Raw genomic sequence first — 21038 nt, forward strand, 5'->3', positions numbered from 1 at the left:
CAGGTGCTGGCAAGTGTGACTCGATTTGGTTAGGATATCTGGTCGGTATGGACAAGTTGGACCGTAGGGTCTGTTTCCATGCTGTACATCTCTATGACTCTATGTTCTGGGATTTACATGTTAATGATCTGAAACCTGCAACCCGTTTTAAAAGAGGAAAGACTGAATAGCAACCTAGGGTTGTTCAATATATCCTATCAGTTGCATGACACTGCTATAAAATCTCTACCTTATGATCATGCACCACAGCTCCCCGATGAAGGAGCAGCGCTCAAAAAGCTAGTGCTTCCAAATAAACCTGTTGGACTGTAACCTGGTGTTGTGTGATTTTTAACTTTACCCACCCCAGTCCAAAACCGGCACCTCCACATTTTTAGTGAACACAGCCCACGCCTCCTGGTGCTGCCGGGAAACATTACAATGCTGATGAAGCGAACCACTCTGCACTCCTGAAAAACTTACAAGTTCAAACAAGACTAGTTACTCATTCACTGCTCCTGTTGATACACGACATTGGAAACTCCGTGCAGGAGGCTGAAAGAAAGGAGCAACTTTAAAACAAAACCTCTTGGAGTTCAAAGCTTTCAATGAGAGTCTGAGCCCGGCGATAAGTTCAGGTAACCCTTCTTGCGACCCAACTTTGTTACAGCTTCAGATCACCTCAGCAAAAAGGCACAGAAAAGATCGCTGTTTTTTAAACAGCTCAAGGTCAAAGCTCACACACTCCCCACTCCACTTTCTTTACTATTGGTCGCCACCGAGTTGTCCCTTTGTAATTGGATCCTTGGTACAGCCGTAACCCAGAGGAGGTATTGCCTCATTCAGCAATTTCACCCCATACACTGCATCTAAGTCAGTTTCTTCCCACTCGTTTGCCCAGATGGGGCAGTGTTGAGTCAATCATATTGCTGTGGGTCGGCAGGGCACAGGCATGGGTAAAGCCCTTGCTGCACTCTGAGCAGCAGAAGGCCTCTCCCTGGCGTGGACCCACTGGTGCCTCAGCAGAACGAATAACTCGCTGAAGGCCTTCCCGCACTCTGTGCAGAGGAACAGCCTTTCCCGCAGTCTCCACACTTCCATGGTTTCTCCATGGGGCAGGATTCCTCCGGTATCTCCATGGCCAAAGCTCTAGCCGCACACAAGTGAGTGAGTGTATAGCAACTTCATGCCATGAATTCCTCTTTCCAGGCTGTTTCAGGTTCCACACTCCAAGGTCATGTTGCGGCTCTACAGGACATTGGTTAGGCCACGGTTGGAGTTTTGCATGCAATTCTGGTCTCCTTCCTATCGGGAAGATGTTGTGAAACTTGAAAGGATCCAGAAAAGATTTACAAGGATGTTACCAGGGTTGGAGGATTTGAGCTATAGGGAGAGGCTGAACAGGCTGGGGCTGTTTTCCCTGGAGCATTGGAGGTTGAGGGGTGACCTCATAGAGGTTTACAAAATCATGAGGGGCATGGGTAGAATTAATAGACAGTCTTTTCCCTGGGGTCGGGGAGTCCAAAACTAGAGGGCATAGGTTTAGGGTGAGAGGGGAAAGATATAAATGAGACCTAAGGGGCAACCTTTTCACACAGGGTGGTACGTGTATGGAATGAACTGCCAGAGAAAGTTTTGGAGGCTGATAAATTGTAACATTTAAAAGGCATTTGGATGAATCGGAAAGGTTTGGAGGGATATGGGCTGGGTGCTGGTAGGTGGGACTCGATTGTGTTGAGATATCCGGTCGGCATGGATGGGTTGGACTGAAGGGTCTGTTTCCATGCTGTACATATCTGACTCTTATGATAATTGGTAAACAAGTTTAGTCATAAAGGTTAGGTCATCTTTATCTTGAGATGCAAAGGGCTTGCAGAGTGTGGTTAGTACTTTCTCATCAGTCTACTTCTGCATTCTAGTGGTTTTAGTAGTTATTTATACAGCTATAGACACAAACAGCAGCTTGTCACGTAACAATGCAGAAGCCATCTTGTGCAGCTCCTTCAGCCATTTTATCCTACCTTCCAGAGGCCCCATATCCTCACACACTCCCTCCATTCTCATTTTGTTGAACCTAATCCCATCTCATCCTGAAGTGTCTGGTTCTTGCTGATTAACAGGTGTCAAAAAGCTAGTACTTTTTTTTCCTGAAAGATGTTCCTTGGCTCGAGGAGACTGTGTCTTTGATTTTATTTTCCCAGAGGGATAATAAACTGGGTCAATCTCCGATCAGTCTGGTTTGGTACAGAGATGAAAAGGATTTTAAGAGGCCTTTTGTTTATATGTAAACTGATGAGATTTCAGGCCAAAGTGGTCATATTTTAGAAGTGACCTGTATAAGAAAAGGGGCGTAGTCAGCTCGTGCTGAGCTGAGCAGTTATAGTTCATCTTGAACTGGTTGGAAGTTCAACAGGGAGCTGTGTGGAAACTCTCTCTCTCTCTCTCTTCTGCCTCAACTTCAATCTGTAGGCATCTGTTCTATTTATACTGATTTTCAGATTGAGTTTGCTTATTGGGACTGTTGTATATATTCAAATAGCATAATTAAGTTCTAGTTGGATAGGCTGAGCTCTGTAGGCGTTCTTTACTCTGATCTTTGTGTTTAATTATGTAATTTTATGAATTATTGTCTGTTTTAAAATCTAGTAATCAACCAAGCAAATTTACTCCAGGTAATTTTTACTGTACACTTACTGAAACAAATTGCAAAGTTATGGTGTGGGGCTGCCTGCTTCAGAATGTTTTGCATGGTCTGGTTTAGTCCATAACATAGGCCCCCACACAGGGGAGATCTCATTGAAACATACCGAACACTGAATGGCCTCGGCAGAGTGGATGTTGGAAGATGCTTCCATTGACAGAAGAGACGAGGAACCGAGGCCACAGTCTTCGAGTGAAGGGAAGACCTTTTAGAACAGCGATCAGGAGGAACCTTTCAACCAAAGAGTGCTGAATCTATTGAATTCATTGCCACAGAAGGCTGTGCAGGCCAGGTCACTGAGGATATTTAAGACTGAGATAGATAGGCTCTCGAGTATCAAGGGAATCGAGAGTTACGGGGAGAAAGTGGGAGAATGGGATTGAGAAACTTATCAGCCACGATTGAATGGTATGAAGATACCTGATGGGCTGAATAGCCTAATTTTGTGCACCAATGTTTTATGGTCTCTTGCTGTCCTTAGACTCATGAAGGTGAGAATTGGGAGCAGGAGTAGGCCATTTGGTCTTTCAGGCCTGCACCAGCATTGAACAGATCATAACTGGATATGAATATACCTACATCTAAGTGGATATGCTGGGACATTTTTCACTGCAGCACAGGAGGTTGAGAGGTGACCTTAGTTTATAAAGTCAAGAAGGGATATTGATGAGGTGTGTGGCAGATGCTGTTTCCTTCGGGTGGGGGTTTCAAGATTAGGGAGTACATTTTTAAGGTGAGAGGAGAAAGATTTAAAAAAAAAAGACATGAAGAGCACCTTTTTCTTTTGAAAGAGAGTGATTCCACACACAAACCAATGTCCTGAGGAAATGGTGGATGCAGGGATAGTGATAACATTTAAAAGACATTTGGATAAGTACATTAATAGGAAAGGTTTGAAGGGATATAGGCCAAACTAGATGGGACTAGTTTAGTTTGTGAATATAGTCAGCATGAATTAATTGGACTGAAGGGTCTGTTTCTGTTCTGTATTACTCTGCAACTGTTCTGTACTGGTCTTCAAAACTTTTTTTTTAAAATTTCCCCCATCACCATCCACTTTGTTGTTCAAAAATAAGATGAACTCAGCCTTGAATATATTCAATGACCCCCTAACTGCAGGAAGACATTCCTACTTCTGAACTCAACTCCTCTTGCTAATATATCACTTGCCTTGCTGAATGCTTGTTTCACCTGTCTGACAATTGGCATTGACTAGGGTAGAAGGACGCTAGAAGAAGCCCCCTTTGTACATCCACACATCATTCCTGATGAAGGGCTCATGTCTGAAATGTCGACTCTCCCGGTCCTCGGATACTGTCTGACCTGCTGTGCTTTTCCAGCGCCACACTTTGACTCTTAATCTCTAGCATCTACAGTCCTCACTTCCTTCACATCCCAATGTGTCACTTTTAAACAATGCAACACCTTTGTGATTTTTAAAATCTGATTGAAGATTTGTAGCTCGGGTATCCGTTGTTGTGGTTCTGCTCGCCGAGCTGGAAGTTTTTGCTGCAAACGTTTCGTTCCCTGGCTAGGGAACATCATCAGTGCGGTGGGAGCCTCGTGTGAAGCGCTGCTTTGATGTTTCTTCCGGTATTTATATTGGTTTGTTCTTGCCGCTTCCGGGTGTCAGTTTCAGCTGCAGTGATTTGTATCTGGGGTCCAGGTCGATGTGTCTGTTGATGGATGTTCTTGCCGTTTCCGGGTGTCAGTTTCAGCTGTAGTGGTTTGTATATGGTGTCCAGGTCAATGTGTCTATTGATGGAGTTTGGGGATGAATGCCATGCTTCTAGGAATTCTCTGGCTGTTCTCTGTCTGGCTTGTCCTATGATAGTGGTGTTTTCCCAGTCAAATTCATGTTGCTGGTTGTCTGAGTGTATGGCTACTAGAGATAGCTGGTCGTGTCGTTTTGTGGCTAGCTGATGTTCGTGGATGCGGATTGTTAGCTGTCTTCCTGTTTGTCCTATATAGTGTTTTGTGCAGTCCTTGCATGGTATTTTGTAAACTATGTTAGTTTGGCTCATGCTGGGTATTGGGTCCTTAACACACTGCAGTACACCAGAACTGCGAAAAGAGGAAGAGGAACATCTATACAAGGTATTCGCCAAAAACGGATACCCACGCAACTTTATCACCAAATGCCTAAGAGATAGACCACGGAACGAGGACATGCCACAACCAAAAGGACTAGCCACTCTACCATACGTCAGGAGTGTCTCAGAACTGACAGCCAGACTACTGCGACCCTTAGGACTCATAACAGCACACAAGCCAACATCCACGCTCAGACAACAACTCACTAGAACAAAGGACCCAATACCCAGCATGAGCCAAACTAACGTAGTTTACAAAATACCATGCAAGGACTGCACAAAACACTATATAGGACAAACAGGAAGACAGCTAACAATCCGCATCCACGAACATCAGCTAGCCACAAAACGACACAACCAGCTATCTCTAGTAGCCATACACTCAGACAACCAGCAACATGAATTTGACTGGGAAAACACCACTATCATAGGACAAGCCAGACAGAGAACAGCCAGAGAATTCCTAGAAGCATGGCATTCATCCCCAAACTTCATCAATAGACACATTGACCTGGACACCATATACAAACCACTACAGCTGAAACTGACACCCGGAAACGGCAAGAACATCCATCAACAGACACATCGACCTGGACCCCAGATACAAATCACTGCAGCTGAAACTGACACCCGGAAGCGGCAAGAACAAACCAATATAAATACCGGAAGAAACATCAAAGCAGCGCTTCACACGAGGCTCCCACCGCACTGATGATGTTCCCTAGCCAGGGAACGAAATGTTTGCAGCAAAAACTTCAGCTCGGCGAGCAGAACCACAACATTTGTGATTTTTATTCTATATTAAAGGCTATATTATCACATTGTGGTAATGTAATTGCCATGTGTTTGCCAACTGAGAACAGACCTGGACCAACGTTTCCATAGTCTGTCCTGGATTCACTCCCTTTCCTTTCACTTGCTGTAAGTCAACAATTGAAGCCCAGAATGCAAAACAAGAAATGGAAAAGAGAGTGCTGTACCTCACAGATATTGGACAGAGGAATGAAGTTGCAGTCTGGGGTGCAGCTCAACGATTCAGAGATGAGCAGCTTCCAAAGCTCATGGTCCAACTTCCGCATTCAGAGAATGGGGAGCTCTGAATGGCAGGAGGTCCAGTCTCTTTCCAGTCCTCCAGGGCTCTCTATTGGTCCATCAAAAGAAGGTCGCAAACCGTTTGTGCGGAAATCTAGGAGTATGCGCAGAATTTTGCTAACACCAAAGAGCATAAGCAGTCCTTTGCTGACTCTGACTCTTGTTCGACATAGTACAAACCTATATCACAAGACTAGGAATACACCACTCACCCATTACAGCCTGTACCTAACTGCACATATTTCAATGCAGATTCAGAAAAGTGCCTGCAGCTTTTTAATAAAATTGAAGATGCTTTAATGATATTTCTGAATATATCACCTTAGCTATTCTTCATTTTAAAGATCAGCCATTTCTCATGCAGCCCCATCTCTCATATATACTCATCAACATCCATTCTGTCTCTCTCTCGTTCTCTTTAGAAAGTCTTGATACAGCAATCAAAGAAATCTTGAGGCATGAGAAATAACAGGCACTGGGGGAAAAAGGGAAAGAGAATGGTTGGGGGTCTAGAGAGAGAAAATTGATAGGGGTTGGCGGGACAGGAAGAGAATGGACAGTGGGCAGCGACACCACAAATCCCACCTTTCCCAGGACCACAGCAGTCACTTCTCAATATACACGTGGCATGGCAGCAGAATTATATAATCACCTACCACATAGCTCTGTAGCTCCCCATGGCTTACCCACCCTAAACTGCAGATTGTTGGACTGTGGGTAGAAACCGCAGCACCCAGAGGTAAACCATGCACAAAGTCCACACAGACAGTCCCCAAAGGCTGGAATCAAACCCAGGTCCCTGGCGATGTGAGGCAACAGCACTAGCCACAGAGTCACTGTGCTGCCCATAGCTTTGGGGTTCTGCTTTGTCTTTGTAGCTTCTGACTGGCTGTCTCCTCCTGACATTGTTGGACCACACCCACAGCAGCCTCCCTTTCCCACTTCTCCAGCCCTAAGCATGTTGGTTCCTGAATCCTGGTGCCATCTGGCCTCCTGCTGCCAACTGCAGAGAACAGAGATGATCTGTCACTATTCTGTTCCTTACCGTCACCTTTCTCTCCTCTCCCCACTTTGTTCTTCCTCCCACCACCCAGCCAGTTAGCTCCTCCCCCCTGCAGCCCTCTCTCAAATCCCCTTTACCTGCGTGATTCACACTCACACCCACCTGATCCTGTCCACTGACCCAATGAGAAGGCTCTGTCTGGAGATGAATGACCATTACCCGGAATAAAATGCTGGTTAATTTTTCCCCCTGATGTGTATGCAGCCTGACTTCCAGCTCCAACTCTGAGCCAAAGGTCCTCCAGCATGTGTTTGCTGTCATCCAGAGCCTCCCACCTTCTGCAAAGCAAAACACAAGTCCCACCCTGCACTCCAATGCGTGTTGTGTAACTGCTCAATTGTTTTTAGTGGCTGAGCAGAGGCTGATAGCTAAGTTCGGAACCCATGAGGATGGTCTCAACAGGGACCTTGGGTGACCCCACCACATTATACACTCTCTCTCTCTCTTACAGTCACACAGACCTTCTCATATACACATGCTCTCTCAGACACACATACAAACACACCCCACTCACACCCATGCACACGCCTTCTCAGAGGCTTATAGTCCATCACACAGACAAACTTTACCAAGCATGCACACATGCAAACCATACACATGGGTCTATGGGGTGAATTTACATTTGTAGATACATTCGATGTGCACTTTGAGCAGAAATCGGCAGGTAGTCAATCCATGTATTATTTTATAAATTCCTACTTTGGTAATAGAACCAGTCTGATTCAAGATTCGGATACAGACACACTCAAACTTCACACCTTTCATACATTGTGAGAGCTGAGCTGTCACTTATTTTTATAAAACCTTAAGTCATCTCGAGACTGTGACTTAAAAAGTGTTCTGGGATTTATACATTAATGAACCAAAACCTGCAACCCATTCTAAAAGATGAAAGACTTAACAGCAATCCAGGTTTTTGTCAATATATAATTTCTGTTCCATGACACTGTGATCTTTCACTATAAATTCTGTGTCTTATGATCCTGCTCCACAGCTACCCAATGAAGGAGCAGCGCTCTGAAAGCTAGTGCGTCCAAATAAACCTGTTGGACTATAACCTGGTGCTTTTTAACTTAACTATGATTTTCAATTTTACTCACCTCAGTCCAACACTGGCTCCTCCACATCGTTTTTAGTGAACACGGCCCACACCCTTTACTGCTGCCAGTAAACTTTACAATGCTGATGAAATGGTGCAGTACCTGCACTTGTGAAAAATTTACAATTCTTAACGATAGTAGCTACTCATTCACTGCTCCATCTGATACACAACATTGTAAACTTAGTGCAGGAGGCTGAAAGAAATGAGCAGCTTTAAAACAAAAACCATTTGGAGCTCAAAGCTTTCAATGAAAGCCTGAGCCCGATGTTAAGTTCAGGTAACCTTTATTGTGACCCAACTTTGTTACAGATTCAGATTCCTCCCAGCAAAAAGGCATAGAAAAAGTAGGTTTTTTAAAAAACAGCTCAAGGTCAAAGCACACACACACTCTCCCCACCCAACACCACCGCCACCAACCCCTCCAACCCATTGCTCCTTCAATCCTCCTGCGATGGCACGTGAACTCGCTGATGGCTCCGCAGGTTGAAGGAGTGGGTGAAACCCTTCCCACACTGAGGGCAGGTGAAGGGCTTCTCGCCCGTGTGGACCCACTGGTGGTTCAGCAGGTTGGAGGAATTGGTAAAAGCCTTCCCGCACACGGTGCAGGGGAACGGCCTCTCCCACGTGTGAACCCGCTGATGGGTCAGCAGGTGGGAGGAACTGTTGAAGGCCTTCCCGCACTCGGGGCAGCTGAAGGGCCTTTCCCCGGTGTGGACCCGCCGGTAGGCCAGCAGTGCAGAGGAATAGCTAAAGGCCTTCCCACACTCAGGGCAAGAGAACGGCCTCTCCCCTGTGTGGACCCGCTGGTGCTTCAGCAGGTCAGAGGATTTGCTGAAGGCCTTCCCACAGTCGGGAGAGCTGAAGGGCCTTTCCCCTGTATGGACCCGCCAGTGGGTCAGCAGGGCAGAGGAATCACCGAAGGCCTGCCCGCAGTCAGGGCAGGAGAATGGCCTCTCCCCTGTGTGGACCCGCTGGTGCTTCAGCAGGTCGGAGGAATTGCTGAAGGCCTTCCCACAGTCTGAGCAGCTGAAGGGCCTCTCCCCCGCCTGGACCTGCTTGCGGGTCAGCAGGGTGGTGGAATTGCTGAAGGCCTTGCTGCACTCGGGGCAGCTGAATGGCCTCTCCCCGGTGTGGCTGCACCGATAAGTCTCTAGGGCAGACGGGACATTAAAGCCTTTCCCACAGTTACCACACTTCCATGGTTTCTCCACAGGGCAGGATTCCTCTGGTTTCTCCATGGCTGAAGCTTCAGCTGTACACAAATACGTGTACAGCCTCCTTCCCCCTGTGAATTCCTGTTTTCAGGCTGTATAGCTGTTACACCCTCCATGCTCAGTGCGCTGCAACATTAGGGTCTCTCACCTAGTCCCACTGATGCTGAAAAAGTATTCAAACAAGAACCAAAAAGCTTGTTTCCTTCTTACAGAATCATAGTTGAAAATTGTTGCGGTCCTGATGGATTGGGTGACTATCAGACATTGATGTCAAAGTGAGGACTGCAGTCGCTGGAGAGTCAGAGTCAAAAAGCGCAGCACTGGAAAAGCACAGCAGGTCAGGCAGCATCCGAGGAGCAGGAGAGTCAATGTTTCCACCATAACGCTTACACCTGTTCATTTTGAAACTTCTGTCTTCAGATCTTCAAATACACTGCAAAAAGAAATTATAAAATTCATCACTGTCAGTGCAGGGTAGAAATTCAGAACAAGCAATTCTACTTTCTGCAGAATATTCTTTTCTTATTCCACAAAATTGAAAACACCATCCCACTCTCTCCCCCTCTGTTCTCACTCCGCTCTAACTAATTCTTACAGGGCAACCAACAAGGTGCCTTTGTCACTGTACGAGTTCAAAATTAATATGAAAGAAGTCTTCGATAAGCTGTTGGCACTGAGAAGATGACAAGGCACTGGGACTCGATGAAATGTATCCAAGGATCTTGAAGAAAAGGACAACAGAAATTGTGGGAGCACTCGCCATAATTCAACAGTCTTCCATGGAATTGGAGGAAGTGACTGGAAAACTGCAAACATTATAGCCTTATTTAAGAAAGGTTGTAAAGATATACTCAGCAATTATAGGGCAGCCAGTTTAAATTTGGTGGAAAAGCAGAAATAGTTATTCTGGTCAAAATTAGTAGTCACATGGAGAAAGGTGGATTGATAAGGAAGAATCAGCGTGGGATTGCTGAAAGGAACATTGCATTTAACTAACTTGATGGTGTTTTTTGCAGAAGTTACAGGCTTAACGAGGATAACACTTCAGCTCTCCTCTTTGCTATCCTAGGGAGTCTGGTACCCCTACAGCCTTGACGTTATGCTGAATTTGAGGGGATTAAAGCACCAAAGTGTGACTTCAAATTACTTGGCTACACGGGTGTATCAGTTTTGCTTTCGTATCTCTCCAATAAAGGCTGACAGAACAGGCTGTGTACAGGTGTCTGCTGGCACCACCTTCATTAATCGAAAGGGAAAGAGCTATTGATTCAGCACCTCAGTAAATTTTGGCAGTCTTGGCTCCTATGCACATGTTGGGATGCATGGAAGGAGATGTTTATATTTTGCTTCTGTACTTAGAATTCATAAATTGAAGCCAGTGTACATTTTTAAAAATCTTCAAGATTAAAAGTACAGAGGAGATTTATACAACAATCCAACAACCCCATCCCAAGACAACATGTGCCTGACCCTCACAAAGCTGGCGGCCGGTTGCCCGGACAACCCGAGAGCTCCTTCCCCGGTGAAGTAAACACTGGGACTGTGGGGCTTTTATTCGCGGCCTGCGGCCTCCCCCGAGAGTTTATAAACTCCCCAGTCTCTCTCCTCCCGCGGTTCCCAATCCTACCCTGTCTCACTGTCTCCTCTCCCCGGGGGCAGGAACCAGGTCTTGGCGCTCGGACCTGGCGACCTCCCCGGGATGTTTCTGAAACCTGGTCCTGTTCTGAAGAAGGATCCCCGGACCCGAAACACGTCCTCACATTTCTCTCAACACGAGCTGCCGGACCTGCTCAGCTTTTCCAGCGGTTTCTGTTCTTGTTCCTTCAGCCGCCGGCGCCATTCCTCTCCCACACTCAGTCACACTGGCTTTGTCCCATTGCACATGCGCCAACTCACAGGGGGCGGGAGTCCCACCTGATGACGTCATCACCCGCCGGAGTGGCGCGGTTGGAGGAGTCCTCCAAGAATTCGGAGACAATGTGGGCGGGGCGATCGTCTTCCCCGCCCCCTGCCACTTGAAAGGTTGGTTTGTTTTAAGTTTGAACCTAGTTTTCTTTCAATTTTCAGAAATGTTATTGAAGGAACACTGAGCATTGAGAAACCTGCAAACATAAACAAACGGATACGAATAAAATTCATAAAATAGGTAAGGTAAATTACGAAATAAACCCAGCACAAAATATCAAAAAGAATAGCAAGAGCTTCTATTGGCGTGCTGAAGGGAACAAAATCGCTGAAACCGCTGAGTTAATAGGGGAACACTAAAATAGCAGAGCTGCTAAATCAAAACTTTCCTCAGCTTTCACACTGGAGGACAGCAATACTATCCCTATTGGAACAGGCAAGTCAGAGGCTGTAGAAAGGGTAGAACTTAAACAATCAACGTTGGCATGTACACTATCAGGATTGAGGGCGGACAGGTCCCCTGAGGCTAATGGCTCACATTCTAATGTACGAAAGGAAGTGGCGACAGAGATAGTGTATTCGTTAGTTACAATATTCCAAAATTCCTTGGACATAAATAAAGTCAATTAATCTTTCTTAAGACTGAGATAGGTAGATTCTTGATTGTCAAGGTGATCAATGGTTTCGGGGAGAAAGCGCCAGAAAGGAGTTGACTTCAGCCGTGATTGGATGATGGAGCAGACTTGCTAGGCTGAATGGCCTCATTTCTGCTCTGATATCTTATGATTCCACTGGAGTGGAAAAATGCTAATGTAACACCTGTATTCAAAAAGGGAGAGAGGCAATATGTGAGAAATTGCAGACCAGTTAGTTCAACATGTGTTGATGGGAAGTTGTTAGGATCAATTATCAAGGAAGCAATATCAGGATGTTTGGAAAGTCAAACTGTTTAGATAGCTCCTTTCAAACTACTACCGTTAAGAAGGTCAAGAGCAGCAGTTACATGGCAGACCATTACCTGCAAGTTCTCTTCAAAGACACTCATTGTTGGAGCAGCACACACATCTCAACACACGGAGATTACAAAGATAAAGATGGGAGAAACCATTGGAGAGATTTGAAGACTAAAATGAGAATTTTAAAATTTGGTTGCTGCTTGAATGGGCACTAGCACGGGTCAGTGGTCACATGAGCCACAGAGGAATGAGAATTGTTGCCATGAAACAAGAGCAAAGTCTGAGATGATTTCAAGTTTACAGAAGGGCAAATGCGTAAAATTATTGATTGCAGCATTGAAGTAGTCAAGCCTGGAGGTAAGGAAGAGACAAAAGATGATTCCAGCAGCAGCAGCTACTTTGAGAATGGGACTGGCTTGAATGAGATGACAGAGGCGGATACAGGAGGCTTTGTGCTGGCACAGGTCAGAAGCTCCTCTCAGAATCCAATGTAGCAAGTTATGAACAGCTTGGCTGAATCTGAGAGTTACAAGGGAGAGAGAGATGGAGGCAGTAGCTCAGGAATGAAGATGGGTGCACAAACTGGAAACCAGTGGCTTCATTCTTCCCGGTGTTTAATTGGAGTGGATCCATCAATATGAAGAATCTTAGCAACAAGAATGGACCATGAAACTGGTGAGTTTTGGGAAGGTTTGTAGCTCAGGGTGAGGTTCTGGATGTAGGTTTGCTCGCTGAGCTGGAAGGTTCATTTTCATCACTATACTAGGTAACATCTGCAGTGAGCCTCCAGATGAAGCACCAGTGGGGTAGCCCGCTTTCTATTTAGATGTTTGGGTTTCTTTGGGTTGGTGATGTCATCTCCTGTGGTGGCATCATTTCGTATGGCGATGTTATTTCCTGTTCTTTTTCAGGAGGGTGTTAATGGGATCCAAGTCAATGTATTTGTTGATAGCATTCCAACCAGAATTCTATGCTTCTAGGAATCCTCGTGCGTGTCTGTTTGGCTTGTCCTGGGATGGATGTGTTGTGCCAGTCGAAGTGGTGTCCTTCCTATATGTAGGATACTAGGGATAGTGGGTGATGTCTTTTTGTGGCTAGTTGATGTTCATATATCCTAGTGGCTAGTTTTCTGCCTGTCCAATGTAGGATAAGGGGCTGTTTCTGTGTTGTCTGACTCTAACTCTTCTTTTACTGGTCTTCACAACCATTTTCTTGCCTTCCCAATACCTATCCAATTTATTGTTGTTCAAAATATCAGATGAACTCATCCTTGAATGTATTCAGTGACCCCATAACTGCAGGAAGACATCGTCACTTCTAAACTCAGTTTCTCTTGCTAATATACCACTTGCCTTACTCATTGCTTGCTGCACCTGTCTAACAACTGGCATTGATTGGTGTGGAAGAACGTGTTGCTGGAAAAGCACAGCAGGTCAAGCAGCATCTGAGAAGCAGGAGAAGCAGCCCAAAATGTCGATTCTCCTGCTTCTCTGATGCTGCCTGAACAGCTGTGCTTTTCCAGCAACACTCTCAATTCTGATCTCCAGCATCTGCAGACCTCAATTTCTCCTGGTGTGAAAAAACGCTGAGACCTCTTTGTCCATCCACACATCATTCCTGATGAAGGGCTTGTGCCTGATACATCAACTCTCCTGCTCCTCGGATGCTGTCTGACCTGCTGTGCTTCCAGCACCACATTTTTTGACTCTGATCTCCAGCATCTGCCGTCCTCACTTATTCCACATCCCAATATATGATCATTTAAACAATGCTTTGTGCGGTTTTCTTTTTCCACAACACCAGCTATAACTTCACACTGAGGTAATGCATTTGCCATGTGTTTGCCAATTGAGACACAGACCTGGACCAATTTTTCCAGTCTGTCCCCTCCCTGGATTCCCTCCCTTTGCTTTTAGTTGCTTCAAGTCAAAAATTGAACCCCAGCGTGAAAAAAAGAGAATACAAGAGGGGGAGAGAAGAGAGATCGCTGTGCTCACAGATGTTGGACAGAGGAAGTTCCAGTCTGTGGTGAATCTCAATCTTCATTCATAGAGAGAAGCAGCAGCAGCAGCTTGAGAAGCTAATGGTCCACCTTCAGACAATAGAGAGGCTGTGATTAACAAGAAGACTAGACTCCTACCGGTCCTGCAGTACTCCTCATTGGTCCATCAAAACAATGTAGCGCCATTTTTGCGGACAGCTACAAGTATGCACAGTTTTTTTGCTGACACCGAGGAGCATGTGTAGTAGACTCTGTGGAGATGGAGTTACTGACAGTTTCTAACTGTCCAAAGGCCAACGTGAGAAAAAAAGATAGAGCCACAATGACCACCACCACACACCCGCCCTCCCGCACCCACCCTCCACGTAGCTCGACAACTTAACATGTGCGCCTCGCTATTTTTGCTAACCTCATGAAGGTCACCCCTCAACCTCCTCTGCTCTAGTGAAAGAAGTCTCAGCCTCTCCTTATAACTCAAACCCTCCAGTCCTGGCAAATCTTTTCCGAACCCTCTCCAATCGTATTCTTCCTATAATTGGACAAACTGTACTCAGTACTCTAATAGTGGCCTCACCATCATCCTGTATAACCTCAACATTATGTCCCAACTCCTATACTCAATGGTGTGAACAATGAAGGCAAGTGTGCTAAATGCCTTCTTAACCACCCAGTCTGCCAATGATGTAACTTTCAAACTACGATGTACCTGAACACCCCCAGATCTCTCTGTTCCACAATACAACCCAGGGCTCTCCCATTAACTGTACAAGTCCTGCACTGCTTTGTTTTAGCAAAATGCAAACTCTCACTTTTATTCATACCTCTTAAACACACACTGTCAGACATACACACACCCCAACACTCTCAACTCCTGAGGCTTATACTCCAACACACCCACACTTTACGAAGCATGGTACGCGCACTCTGATGCACAAGGTCACATGCACGCATACACAGATATATATAAAATCTATGGGGTGAATTTGCATTTGCAGAATTACATTTGCAGATACAAGCAATTTCGCTCAAAAAGCACACAATCTGCAGACAGTTAATGCAGGCAGTCAATCCATGTAGTATTTTATAAATTCCTACTTTAGAAATGATACCAGTCTGATTCAAGATTGGGATACAGACAGACAAACCTCACACCCCCGCCATGCATTGTCTGAGCTGAGAAGTCACCTATTTTTATAAAACTTTAAGTCATCATGAGATTGTAACTGAAAAGAAATTCTGGGATTTATACATTAAGGAAACCTGCAACCCATTCGAAAAGATGAAAGACTGAACAGCAATCTAGGTTTGTTCAATATATCCTATCAGTTGCATGACACTGTGATCCTTTGCTATAAAATCTGTGTTATGATCCTGCTCCACAGCTACCTGATGAAGGAGCAGCGCTCCGAAAGCTAGTGCTTCCAAATAAATGTGTTGGACTATAACCTGGTGTTGCATGATTTTTAACTTTATCCACCCCAGTCCAAGACCGACTCCTCAAAACAGTTTCTAGCGAACACATCCCACACCTCCCAGTGCTGCCAGTAAACGTTAAAATGCTGATGAAATGATGCAGTGCCTGCACTCCTGATAAATTTACAATTTCTAATGATACAAGTTCCTCAATCACTGCTCCATCTGATACACAACATTGGAAACTTAGTGCAGGAAGCCGAAAGAAATGAGCAGCTTTAAAACAAAAACCACTTGGAGTAACTTGTAAGTTCAGGTAACCTTTATTGTGACTCAACTTTGTTACAGCTTCAGATCCCCTCAGCAAAATGGCATAGAAAAAAGTAACTGATATTTTTTTAAACAGCTCAAGGTCAAAACCCACACACTTCCTCCCACTTTCTTTCCTATTGGTCAGCACCTAGTTGTCCCTTTGTAACTGGAGAAAGTGAGGACTGCAGATGCTGGAGACCAGAGCTGAAAACATGATGCTGGAAAAGCGCAGCATGTCAGGCAGCATCCAAAGAGCAGGAGAGTCGATGTTTCGGACATGAGTCCTTCTTCAGGAATTCCTGAATTTTGGTTTCCTTCGCCCCCAAAAATGGTTTCATTGTTAAATACTGAACTCCAGGTTTCTGACCGAATTCTAATTCCGCCATCTTCAGGGGGAGGATTTGCCGGAACTGGGTTGCGAGTCCAGTTGATAATGGCACTAGGCCGTCATTCCTTCAACCCCCTGCGATGGCAAATGAACTCGCTGGTGCCTCCGCAGGAGAGAGGAGCAGGTGAAGGCCTTCCTGCACTCGAGGCAACTGAAGGACCTATCCCCCGTGTGAACCCGCCAGTGAGTCTGAAGATTAGAGGAATCGCTGAAGGCCTTCCCGCACTTGGGACAACTGAAGGGCCTCTCCCCCGTGTGGATCCGGTGGTGGGTCTGGAGATTAGAGGAATCGCTAAAGCCCTTCCCGCACTCGGGGCACCTGAAAGGCCACTCCCCTGTGTGGACCAGCTGATGCCTCAGCAGGGCAGAGGAATCGCTGAAAGCTTTCCAGCACTCGGGGCAGCTGAAGGGCCTCTCCCCAGTGTGGAGCAGCTGGTGCTTCCGCAAGGTGCCCACTTGACTGAATCCCTTCCCAAACTCGGGACAGCTGAAGGGCCTCTCCCGCGTGTGGACATGCTGGTGGGTCAGAAGGTGGGAGGAATTGCTGAAGGCCTTCCTGCATTCGGGGCAAGGGAATGGCCTCTCTCTTGTGTGGACCCGCTGGTGGGTCAGCAAGATGGAGGCCCGAGTAAAGTCCTTCCTACACTCTGGGCACCTGAATGGCCTCTCCTCCTTGTGGCGCTGCTGGTGCCTCAGCATGGAGGAGGCCTGGGTAAAGCCTTTCCTGCACTCGGGGCAGGAGAATGGCCTCTCTCCTGTGTGGACCTGCTGGTGCCTCAACAGGATGGAGGCCTGGGTAAAGCCCTTCCTGCACTCCGTGCAGGAGAATGGCCTCTCCCTGGTGTGACTGCGCTGATGAATCTCCAGGGCAGACGGTACACGGAAGCCTTTTCCACAGTTGCCACACTTCCACGGTTTCTCCACAGGGCGAGATTCCTCGGGATTCTCCATGGCCAAAGCTTCAGCTGCACATAAACATGTGTATAGCCCCTCCCCACCGTAAATTCCTCGTTCCAGGCCGTATCACTCTTCCAGGCTCCACACTCAGTGCGGTTCAATAGTAGGGTCTCTCATCCAGTCCCACTGATGCTGAAAATGTACTGAAACAGGAACCAAAAAGCTTTGCTCCTTCTCACAGAATCTAAGTTGAAAATAGCTGAGGTCCTGATGGATTGAGTGACTGTCAGATATTGATGTCAAAGCGAGGATTGCAGATGCTGTACAGTGAGTCGAGAAGTGTGTTGGAAAAGCACATCAGGTCAGGCAGCATCTGAGGAGCAGGAGAGTTGATATTTTGGGCATAAGTCCTTCATCTGTTGATTTGAAACTTCTATCTTCAAATACTCTGTAAAAAGAGATTACAAATGTCATCACTGTCAGTCCAGAGTAGAAACTCCGAACAAGCAATTCTACTTCCTGCAGAATATTCTTTTCTTTTGTTATTCCACAAAATTGAAAGCACCATCCCACTCTCTCCCTCTGTTTTCACTCCATTCGAACTAATTCTCCTGAAGGTACTGATTCAGGATCTTACAGGGACAGAGAAGCAAAAATATCAAGAGTGACATCTCTCTGAAGTTTGGATGACTCCACCTGAAAGTTAATATCTTCCACGACATTGGGATGCTGCTGAGCGCGAGCAGGTCTAATTTTGTGAAGCAAACAAAAATATTAATTCAGGGTGAACCTGCAATGCAGCTTCTTGAGGAACAACCAGACACAAAATGGTTAACGCCCCCAGGAAGAGGGGAACAAAATGAGACATCAAGGCATTAACACTGACACCAGAGAGAAACTGAACATACAGATGTGGCAAACATTAGTGGAAAGCCAGAGTCATAGAGATATACAGCACAGAAACCGACCCTTCAGCCAAACTCTTCCAGATATCCTAAACTAATTGAGTTGCATTTGCCAGCACTTGGCCCATATGCCTCTGAACCCTTTCTATTCATACACCCATCCAGATATCTTTTACATGCTGTAACTGTACCAACCTCCATCACTTCCTCTAGCAACTCATTCCAAACATGCACCAGGCTCGGTGTGAAAAATTTGCCCCTTCTTATGCTTTTAAATGTCCACCCGACCCACCCTCACCCTAAACCTTGGAACTATCTAGTCCTGGACTCCCCTATCTCACGTAAAAGACCTTGTCTATTTACCCGATCCACACAACTGATGATTGTATACAAGTCTATAAGGTCACCCCTCAGACTCTGCCGCACGAGGGAAAACAACCCAGTCCTATACTTCCATCTTCACTCACCCGGGTAATTAAGATTCATACCTGAGTTTGCTCCCTCCCTGGATTCACTCCAGTTGCTCAAGTGAACAAACGTTCTCTCTCTCGCCCCCAGGATGAAGAGTTGCCCAGACGGAAAGAGTTTCACTCTGAAACTGACAGGGCCACTTCCGCGTTGTGACATCAATAATGATTCACAAGATCGGACCTAGGCCAACACACAGACCCCGCACTGCGCCGGCTCCTGACGCCGGCGTGCGACTGACCCGCATTACGCCTGTTCCAGATGGCCGGCATCCGACTGACCTGCATTACGCCTGCTCCAGAGGGACGGCAGCATCCGGCTGACTCTTACTGCGCCTGCTCCGGATGGACGGCACCCGGCTGGCCCTCACTGCGCCTGCTGCGGTCGGACGGCATCCGGCTGGCCCTCACTGCGCCTGCTGCGGTCGGTGTCAGACTGTCCCGCATTACGCCCGCTCAGGACCTGCGCTGCCCTGCACAGTTGGGAAAATCTCTTCCCTTCAACAAATCCCCATAGTGCGGAAGCAAGCAATTCGGCCCAACGAGTCCACACCCATTCCTCTACATTCACCCTCTGACTAATCCACCCAAACCGGAGGGCAGAACTAGAAGGCATAGGTTTAGGGTGAGAGGGGAAAGATATAAAAAAGACCTAAGGGGCAACCTTATCACAAAGAGGGTGGTACGTGTACGGAATGAGCTGCAAGAGGAAGAGGTGGAGGCTAGTACAATTGCAACTTTTGAAAGGGATCTGGATAGAATATATGAATAGCAAGGGTTTGAAGGCATATGGGCTGGGTGTGGGAAGGTGGGACTAGATAGGTTGGGATATCTGGTCAGCATGGACAAGTTGGATCGCAGGGTCTGTTTCTGTGCTGTACATCTTTATGACTCTATTTCAGCTCAGACAATGCATGAAAGGTGTGAGATCAGAGCCTGTCTATCCTAACCTTGAGTCAGGCTGGTTCTATTTTCAAAGTTGAATTTACATAATAATACATGTATTGACTGCTTGGAGATTGTTCATTTTAGGAGCAAAATAGAATGTATCGGCAAATATAATGCTGCAAACACAAATTCACTGCCATGGACTTGTGTCTACACACACACACGGGTGAGAGAAATAAAAAGTCTATTTCTGTGCTGCATATCACATAGACATTGAGATAACAGATGCTTTATTTCTGTGGTTGTAAATGTTGTTGTAATTTATAGCTAGGTACTAATTGTAGATGTAAGGGACAGAATTCCTCAAAACAGGGCACTATAAGAAACCTGGGAGAACCCTATTCTGGTTTACTTACTAGTGAACAAACATTAAGCACAAGTATCTATTTATTTCTAATTTTGTTTCGTTTTTCTTGTTTGATTCCCTGCTATGACAACACTGTATCTGGATGGTTGACAGGCTGAGATGGTGGGTTGGGTCTCGATTGACTTCAATGTTTTATTGTTCCAAATGGTGTAAAATGGGTGTCAAAGCTTCAGCAGAAATCCAGCAGAGCTGACAGACCAACATCTTACTCTAAGCAAACAGGGAGATCAACAGAGGAGAGAGAAATCTGAGCTGACACCAGACTACCCTGTGATCAATGCTTTGATTAGCAGTGCCAACCCTCGACATTTACCTAGCTTCCCATTTGACTACCCCCTCAATATTCAGGATACAATCCTTGTCATCCTGAAGCTGGGTTAGCCATGGGAAATGCAGGTTTATAGTTCCATAGTAATAAAAGCAGGAGTAGGCCAATTGTCCTGTCAGGCCTACTCTGCCATTCATTAAGATCATGGCTAATCGATCCACCATCGCAGTTCCTCCTCCCTGCATTAATTCACCAACCATGCAATGACCCATCCAACTGTGTCTTCAATATACTGAAGTGGCCTCTACTACTTCACTGGACAGAGAATTCCATAGATTCACTACTCTCCAGGAAAAACAGTTCCTCCTAATTTTTGTTTGAAAGCTACTCCCCCTAATCTTGAGGACTAGTCTCACCCAACAGCAAAGAATCCCCACTTTCCACCAAAATCCCGGATAGACGGACTCACTCAGTTGTTTGCTCTTAAATGAAAGATTTCACTGTTACAACTTCTGCTCCCAGTCAGGGCAAACATCTTTGACAGCTGCTCTGAAAGTCCAGTCTTCACAACCACACTTGTGAATCATTCTCCTCTCACCTCAAATATGTACCATCTAGTTTTGGACTGCACCATCCTGGGGAAAAGATCTTGGGTATTCACCCTATCCATGCCCGTTACAAACGTCAATAAGGTCACCTCTCAGTCTCTGATGCTCCAGGGAAAATATCCCTGGCCTATTCTGCCTCTCCCCGTAGGTCAAACCCTCCAACTCTGGCAACAGGCTTGTCAGTCTTTTCCAACCTCTTTCAAAGTTTCACAACATCTTTCCTATATCAAGGAGACCAGAATTTAATGCAGTGTTCCAAAAGTGGCCCAACCAATTTCGTGTACAGCGGCCACATGACCTCCCAACTCCCATACTCAATGTTCTGACCAATAAAGAAAAGCATACCGAACGCCTTCTT

At 46.0% G+C, this 21038-nt stretch overlaps 2 protein-coding genes across 5 annotated transcripts in view; both read right to left on the reverse strand.

Moving 5' to 3' along the window:
• The window catches only part of LOC132807091 (uncharacterized), a 54841-nt gene extending 36119 nt beyond the window's left edge, over positions 1-18722 (reverse strand). Inside the window, exons 1-5 of the mRNA XM_060821393.1 lie at positions 18511-18722; positions 16278-17565; positions 8489-8665; positions 2787-2885; positions 949-1128 (exon numbers count right to left, since the gene is read on the reverse strand). Coding sequence (XP_060677376.1) covers positions 949-1128; positions 2787-2885; positions 8489-8665; positions 16278-17171 — 1350 coding nt within the window. The 5' untranslated portion in view covers positions 17172-17565; positions 18511-18722. The remainder of the gene's footprint in view (positions 1-948; positions 1129-2786; positions 2886-8488; positions 8666-16277; positions 17566-18510) is intronic.
• On the reverse strand, positions 8298-11346 carry LOC132807137 (gastrula zinc finger protein XlCGF49.1-like). Of its 4 annotated transcripts, none has more exons than XM_060821457.1 (2): positions 11031-11346; positions 8298-9677 (listed from the first exon to the last, which is right to left on the reverse strand). In XM_060821457.1, exon 2 carries the CDS (start codon positions 9266-9268, stop codon positions 8468-8470), a length of 801 nt encoding a protein of 266 aa, XP_060677440.1. In that variant the 5' UTR covers positions 9269-9677; positions 11031-11346; the 3' UTR covers positions 8298-8467. The 4 variants fall into 4 exon arrangements, with proteins under 4 accessions (XP_060677440.1, XP_060677441.1, XP_060677438.1 ...); XM_060821458.1 differs by having other exon boundaries at positions 8298-9666; positions 11005-11346; XM_060821455.1 differs by having other exon boundaries at positions 11005-11346.
• Positions 18723-21038: the final 2316 nt, after the last annotated feature.

This window comes from Hemiscyllium ocellatum (assembly GCF_020745735.1).
Source record: "Hemiscyllium ocellatum isolate sHemOce1 chromosome 27 unlocalized genomic scaffold, sHemOce1.pat.X.cur. SUPER_27_unloc_1, whole genome shotgun sequence".
In the NCBI taxonomy this organism is placed as follows: domain Eukaryota; kingdom Metazoa; phylum Chordata; class Chondrichthyes; order Orectolobiformes; family Hemiscylliidae; genus Hemiscyllium; species Hemiscyllium ocellatum.